This window comes from Rhineura floridana, chromosome 2, assembly GCF_030035675.1.
Source record: "Rhineura floridana isolate rRhiFlo1 chromosome 2, rRhiFlo1.hap2, whole genome shotgun sequence".
In the NCBI taxonomy this organism is placed as follows: domain Eukaryota; kingdom Metazoa; phylum Chordata; class Lepidosauria; order Squamata; family Rhineuridae; genus Rhineura; species Rhineura floridana.
This window is the reverse complement of record NC_084481.1, coordinates 3,292,244-3,300,116: the sequence shown is the minus strand read 5'-3', so window position 1 is coordinate 3,300,116 and position 7,873 is coordinate 3,292,244. Positions and strand designations below refer to the sequence as shown.

Genomic DNA, 7,873 nt, shown 5'->3' with positions numbered 1-7,873 from the left:
CTGAGAGATGGTTGTCCAATCTTCACTTAAAACTCTCTTTTTATTTTGTTATTTCCCCACTTGTTTTGGGGATAGTAGGAGGCTTAAACTCTCTTTCCTTTCCACTACAGGAGCTTTTTAGAGAACCAGTCTGAGCATCTAGCAAAAGGTGGTGGGAGTGAATGTGAAGGCTACAGATGCTGAGAGCAAGCCGCAGATGGGAATACTTTAAATTCCCATACCCCCCCATTCCCAAATCTTGACTCATTCCCTCTTTTCCTTTAGAGAAGGAGACTGGAAATGGTTATTTGTGGCAACTGTGGGGCTAGACAGTTTCTTCCACTTGTGGTTGTGCCCTCTCTGCATCTCACAAGCTGACAGAGTATGACACAGGAAGAAACACACCCACAGAAGTCATTCTGATCTTAGTGCAATTTTAGAGCAACTCAGAATTAGGAAGCATTAGCATGGTACCACTAAGAGGCTTGGAAATGCTCCTTGCTACCATTGGGGACACCAGGCAGCACAGCTGGTTTCTCATCCCTTCATGAAGAGAATCAGGAAATGGCACAGGCAAAAGATTTAATAATCAAATGCCAATCTTTAGGTTTCCTGACTTCCACTTCCAACCCTGCCCCAAAGAATGAAGTCATAGAAACACTACCTTCAGTGGCATCTGGTCCATTAGGACAAAAGGGGCACTGGCCCACCAACTTCAGTCGTGATTTCTCCAAGCCATCCTGCCTTCTTACTTACATCCAGTCCAGAAGATGGCCCTGGCTGTCAGCTTCCTCCTCCTTAGTCTCAGTGTTGCCTTTTTAGAACTTAGCAGGGAGAAGGATAGGGACAAACTAGAATTAGTTGGCTCTGCCTGTCCTTGGTTCTGACACCGTCTATGATTGGTTCTGGTTCTACCTACAGTTGGCTCCCCTGCCTTCTACCCCACCAGTCCCAATGTTCACCAGCCACCACTGACTACCTTTTCACCCATCTCACACCACTGTCCGCCTTCCTGACAAAGTCTGAGTTATTTAAACATGAAGCAAAGGGCTGCTTGTCAGGATCCTGACCCAGACCCTGGAAAAACCTCTACAGAGAAAAAGGCTTGGGACCTCATGGAGAAACCCACTCCACTTGAAGACCTGGAGGAACCCACAATAATTCAAAAGCAACCTGAAGAGTCCCATCTCAGGGAAGCCTTGTTGGCACCCCCTCCACGAACCCCTACAGTACTGCTACCCATCCTCCCACCCCCTAATAAGCTCACAGGGGGCATTAGTCATGCCAGGGTTAGTGGGTGGTCCCTTCCTGCATTTTTCCTCAGTGGTGCTTGAGTATAGGCAGTACCTTTCCATTTGGCTTCTGTTTGTTCATTCCAGTATGAAATGCTTTCTCCTCCTCAAGAGCAGACTACACTATAATTAAGTTCCCCCCTTGATTTGCCACTGTCCTTTCATACTCAGCACTACTCCCACAGTAGTCAATTCTGCTCCATCAATCTAATGTACTTTGCAACATGAAATGTTGCTTCTTTAATTGTATCTTAAGCTCCTGTTCTGTCCGTGTATCCATCAGTGTATCAATGAAAACACCACTACATGGACACCCTTGCTTTACAGAACATCCTTCTTTAAGGTCGTTAATTTTGGATTTAAGTTCTGAATGGGGGAAGCAGTTTAGTTTTTTGTGGAAGAGAAGCATAGCTCCATATTGTAAAGGGTATTTGTTTTAAGTGATTCCATGTTTCTGATGTAGATAGAAATTCTGGAGAAAAGAGACCCCGCCTGGCCTGCAGAGCTTGTGTGTGCTCACGGATCCAGCTGCAGAACCGTACTCGGCAGCCAAGGGAGCGCTGTTGCTCTTTCCTCCAGAAAACTCTTCTTTTTAGAATGCAGCTGGGATCTGGCCCAGCTGTGATCCTGCCAGGAACGCATGTGTCCTTGATTACTTACAGATGTGAAACAACTCCCATATATGGTAAAAGACTAACGGCAAAAACCATACCATTATCATTAGGATTTAGTAGACAGTTGACTCCTTTGCAGTTTGTGCTGTTCAAAGCAGCCGTGAGGACATTTTGAGATGGCCAAAGTTTCCTTAACACCGTTAACACGAAGAAAAAAGTTAAGACAGCATTGTTTATCACAACAAACCTTTTGCTAAGCTTCAAAACGAAAAGAGGGGGAAAATACCCATTCCAGGAAGGTCTGTTTGTGTGTTTTAACTTTTTCATTTTAGAGAGTCTAAAGCCCAGAGCATATTTAGGAGATGGGGGGGGGTTTAAGGGGGAGGGGCAGATTCCCATTCTCACAGATTCCCTCTTCCCATCCCTGAACAAGAGAAGAAGTTGATGCTAGTCCTACCATTAGGCAGATCAAGGTGGCCACCTCAGGCAATAGATGATGGGGGGGGGGGATGGCAGTGAAATGCTGGGGAACAGAGCTGTGTGTGCCAGACAGGGCTATCTTGTGACCCCCTAAGCCAGCCTGCTGCCTCAGGTGTGGTGGAGAGCACTGACCTGTCACCCGTGTTGAAATGAAATTTAACTGCCAGTCTTATCGGCTTCTGTATATAGAAGGAGGGAGGTGCTCATCTTGTTCTTTACCTTAGGCTGCAAAGTATCTTGGGCTGGGGTGGAAGTATAGAGATAAATACACTGCTAAACTGCGGCCAGTCCTGTGGTGTAGTAATTATTAGGGCATGTGAGTGTAGGACCTATTCAGTCTCCCTTATTCAGCACAAAGCAGTGGTATCCGTATTGCACAGTAGGATATTTGTGGTAACATAAATGTTGGCTTTAGGTACATAAGTCCTCTTGAGTTACTTGCACAAAGAGCTTAAGCCTGGTGGCAGGGGCTGCAGGGCCAGCACTTAGCCCCATCCCCAAAGGTGAGTGGCTCCTCCCACCACTGCAGGTGGAGGCTCCCCAGGCCTTGTTGAATCCTGGGCAATCAGGGTTCGAACTCAACACACAGAGCCTCCATGCAGCCCTACATTTAAAATGGTCAACAATAAATACCCAGCCCCCGTCACCAACCTTAACTTCATGAGAGTATCATGTGCAGAGGCCTAAGCTGTCTGCTGAATCTCCATGACTGCCTGGGTCTCTGTTAGAGTGGTAAGCACTAATAATTCAGACTCCTGCCCTATTTACTTTGATGAACTCTTCAGTTTTGAGTGGTGATAATTATTGTTGACTATTAATCAGAGCAAAATGAAATCCTCAGCTACTGACCCTTAAATCTAACTCTAAATCTTTCTCACCCTATTCCTGGGTGTTATTCTGGGTTAATAAGCTTTAACCTCTCCACTTTTATCCTTGTGTGGTAGATTTGGCTGAAAGATACTCACTTGCTAACTTTACTATAGAACTACCATGGCTATGCAAGGATTTTTCAAGATGGATCTCTCTCTCATTCCCTAAACTCATGCTGGTGCTAGAAGGATATAGATATGATAAGCAAACAACAAAGTTGTGATGAGGCAAAACAGGGGAGCTTTACTTACTATCATTAACTAATTAGGGGACAGCTGTTAAAGTTAATGGTATGCAGGACCAGTTCTAAAGGGCGGCCAGGTGGGGCACTGGCCGAGGGCCCCTGGAGCTACAGGGGGCCCCATAGGGGCCCCTCCGTTCCCCTTCCGCAATCTGCGGCAGCAGCCGCAGATCACAGGGCAGGAACGTCCACCTGCCCGCCATTCCCTTGCCCCACCTACCTGTCTCCTACCTTTTAGCATTGCCCTTAATGAAGGTGGCAGCTGAGGTTTCCCTAAGGTGCTGAAGCCCCTGCCGCCATCTTGGTTGATGGCAGAGATGTGCGTGCATAGCTTTTGTGTGTAGGTGGGGGGCGTGGGGGGCATGGGGGAGCGCATGCATGCACACGCCAGGGCCCAGGGCAAGCTGATGCCCAAAGGCCCCGGCATGCCTGGGGACAGCCCTGATGGTATGAATTCAGAGTTAGCTGCTTATATGAAAATCACATTTTAAAACCAAAAGAGAACCACTTTTTCATTTTTTGTCATGAATATATTCAGTTCTATGAACTATGCAGATATTATTTTACTGCTTGTAAACATAAGCTGTATTCAGCATCACCAAGTGACAGCAAACTTTGAAACAATACCTTTGTCTAAGTACCCCCATCCTAACAGCAATAGCAGAATAATTGAGAGGACCGGAAAGGACTCGTGGGACATTGGGAGGAATTAAGTAGGTCAGGGAAGACAGAGAAACCAGGACTGTCGTTTTATGCACACATTGCAATTCCTTCATGGCACGAGGCAAGATGCTCCACAAAGCAGGGAGGATATTACCATCCCTTGCTTTTTGTTATATCTTACGTGGTGGAGATCTGAGGTCTGGAGATCTCAAAGGCTTTCCAGAGTTCTGACATTTTGGTTGGTCCTAGTAAAGCTTTTGCTCAACTGTGGATTTTCAAATATAAAAGATAGCGCACCATCCATATCTACAGTAGAATCACAAAGAGACCATCCATAAATTAAAATAAAAATCAAATTATGAAGTCCGATGTAGATTCTGAAAACAAAGACTTTATAATCTAAATATGTAATTTATCATGGAACCTTTCTGCAGCTCTGTGATGGTGACCTGGAATTTGTGTGGGTTCATTCTTTGGACAATTTTCTGTTCATAACCAACCCCAGACCTATTAGTTGAGGAGACTTCAGTGTCTGTCCCAGCCTTGCCCCTTGGGAAGCAAAGTCAGGGCTGACATCTCCTCTAGGTCTTCCATATCCACAGAAGACAAGTCCCAAAGTATCCATTCCCTATAACAGAACAAACTGGAATGCCACTTACTTCCAAAGAGACTGTTCTGAACTCCAGTATGATTTATTTTTCTGCTTGAATTTTAGCTCCTAAAGGATTGCTTTCCTTTCACCAAATTATGGGCCTATAAATGACAGATGAACAAGATTGAATGTCCATGTAGAATACTATACAGCTGGTCTGTAAATGGGGGCAGCTATATTAATTGCCTTTTTCATGAGCACCCAAAATCAACGCTCTTCTTATGTTCTTAACTCTGCCTATTTTACATCTTTACCGGTGAGCCCTATACACTCTGCATATTGCAAGAAGTATCACCAGATACTATAGCTCTTATACAAAAACCTGTTTTAATATTTGTTTTCAATGCAAATATATAAGGGCAGATAGCACTAATTTTGTAATGGAGCTAAATTATGTTTTGGTACAAGAAGGACAACGACTGCGTTTGAGGAAAGTAGTGGCAAACCTGAATTAAGAGAAGGGAAGCTTCAAACTGGGCTGGTGTGTTTCATGACTCACTGGCTAGTGTTGCAGCTCAGCTGAAAAACTGACACAGTTATGTTCCCTCCCCTCTGGAAGGAGAGCTCCTGCTACATCCAAGCCTCCTCCTCGTCTTAATTCCCTTTCCTTCTCCCTTTGCTCTTTGCGAACTCGGGGACAGAGTAGAAACTTAATAATAATTGCCAGCTAGCAGAAAATTTACATCCTCTGATTCCTAGTTCTCTTCCCCCCACCCCCCAAGCTGTCTTCAAGTCTCGTAAATGGTAACTACAATCCTTGCAAGATGAGGTTAGCCTACTTTTTTCTAACCTTCCTGCTTCAGGACTGTTTTCTTTTGAGAAGGGCACTCGCTCAAGAAATAGAAAGATCCAACAGTGCTGTAACTTTTCAAGGTAAGGCAATATTTTCCTGATGTGTGGCTTTCTCCTCTCATACGCCTAGTGCCTCTTTATTACATTGTAACGATACAGCTGTTTATCTGCCCATAATCTGGTAATGCATTTGCCATATTATTTTAGAACAGAGCTGGGGAGTTAACTTTTGGTTCTAACTTTTAAGTTTGTCTGACTTCTACAAATATGAAAACAACAAGGAGTAGCAATCATGCAGATTTTCTTTTTGATAAGAGAATTTTCTCTGGGTTATGTTGTTATAAACCAAGGCAGTATATAGAGATAATAATGTGTTATACTGTATTCTGAAACACTCTGCAAATGCCACACTAGGTTTTTGTAAGTCTTTTCAAAACAGCAAACTTCATTTCCCTTTTTGTTTCAAACAACACATTGTGGAATTGCTGAGAATGGTTATAGTGCCCCTTTTTGATGAAGAAAGAGGAATAAATAGTGTCTCAAGTCTAGAGAGCATTAGGTTTTGCAGATAAAGTAATGAAAATCAATACTAAAAATGGCCAGTTTTCAAATTATACAGGCCAAAAGGGAAGGAAAAAATCTGTTTCCTATCTTGTTGAATCCTAAATCTCAAATCAAAGGTGTGGGAGAGAAACAAAAAGAGTGTTTTATATGGACTTGTGGCATAGTGGATGCTTACAGTAACTACCTATTAATATTAAGAACAGTAACTGGTGACACATTTTACTTACTCAGGCTGTTTTCCTTCAATCTTTCCAGTTACCCTCTAAAAGAAATGCTCTATGAAATCTCTCAAACAAAGTATAAACATGACTGTTGCTGCTCTTCAGATAGTTATCCATGTAGAGATATATATGCGGGATCAAACCCTGACACCCATGTATTTGAGGTGATGTCTGCACAGGGCTTATGCGAGCATACTGCAGTGTGAGTAGGCTCTGAATGTGCATTGCTTACTTTCCATTTTTGCAAGCCATAGACTGCATGCTTGCAGCCTACACACATAGGCCCTCTGTGATCACCAGCTGCAATCCTGATTCCATCTTCCATATGCAGGTCTACACAGATTACCTATCTATACAGGTAGCATAATCTCTAACATGTGTAATATTATGTATATTGTAGATGATATTCCAAAACCATTGAGACAGGTCTAAACCCTTATGACTAAGGCCATGACTTGAGAGACCCTTTTCCAGCACATCCAGTGGGGCATTCTTTTCTTTTTCTTAACCAGCAGATCCCTGGCTCAGAAACTCCTTTTGAAATTGTTCATTCAAAAACCAGATGTGTTGTGGGGTAGAGTGTGGTAGGGTGTTGATTGAGAAAGGCAAGGTCCACGTTCTGCTTGGTTATACAAAGTTAGTCATGTGGGTCTCTGCGGTGTGGCCCACATATCTAGATTTATGTACAGGTAAACTAGTAATAGTACTTAGCATTTATGTAGCACCTTAGGATCTTTGAATATCTTAATATACATTACCTTGTGATTCCTACAATGGTCCCTGGAAGCTACTTCATTACTTTCAGCCCCATATTGTAGATGGTAGTAGGGAATGAGGCTAAGAGAGTGATTTGCCTCAGGCCACCCACTGAGTTCACTGCAGAGGCAAGACTTCCTCACTTATGTAGCTTACAAGTGAGTAAGCCTCCTGTAGTCGGTGGGGCTTACTTTCAAGTAAATATGTGGAGGACTGCACTGATACACTGCAATCCTAAGAGGGGATGGGAAGGTACAGCATCTCTTGCCAGCCACAATGGAGGGCAGGTCATTTCCTCCCTTTTCTGCCCCAGATACAGGCTGGCACAGAGGAGTCCAGATTGAGTCTCTTTCCTGGAAATGGACCAGCCTGGGATCCAGCGTGTTCATGGCTGTCCCTGCACCACCCCATCCCTATAACACCCTGTTTTGGGATCCTATGTAGGCTACCCCTGGCAGTAGTCTCTCCTCTGCCGTGCTTTCCACAGCTGCAGCAGAGACCTCCATGACAGCAGAGGCCCCTTGCAGGTGGAGGTTAGTAGAGGGGGACATCTGTTAAATCCTCATCCACTCCAGAGGACAGGTCTGGGGTTAGGACTGGCGCCTCAGGGCCTCTCTAGGCCGGTGTTTCATTGTGGGTGTTTTCTGCAACGTGTTTTTGACACAACAATACTGCATTAGCGGTGGATTTATTCTGCTTTCGTTTGTCCTGCAGTGCTGCCCTAATGATACCACATTGCGGCTGTCTGG

The 7,873-nt window shown here is 44.3% G+C and overlaps 1 protein-coding gene across 1 annotated transcript in view; it reads left to right on the top strand.

The window, feature by feature from the left end:
- The first annotated feature begins 5,303 nt into the window (after positions 1-5,303).
- The window catches only part of COL6A1 (collagen type VI alpha 1 chain), a 68,361-nt gene continuing 65,791 nt past the window's right edge, over positions 5,304-7,873 (top strand). The window contains exon 1 of the mRNA XM_061607641.1: positions 5,304-5,664. Within this exon, the coding sequence (XP_061463625.1) occupies positions 5,556-5,664 (109 nt within the window). The 5' untranslated portion in view covers positions 5,304-5,555. The remainder of the gene's footprint in view (positions 5,665-7,873) is intronic.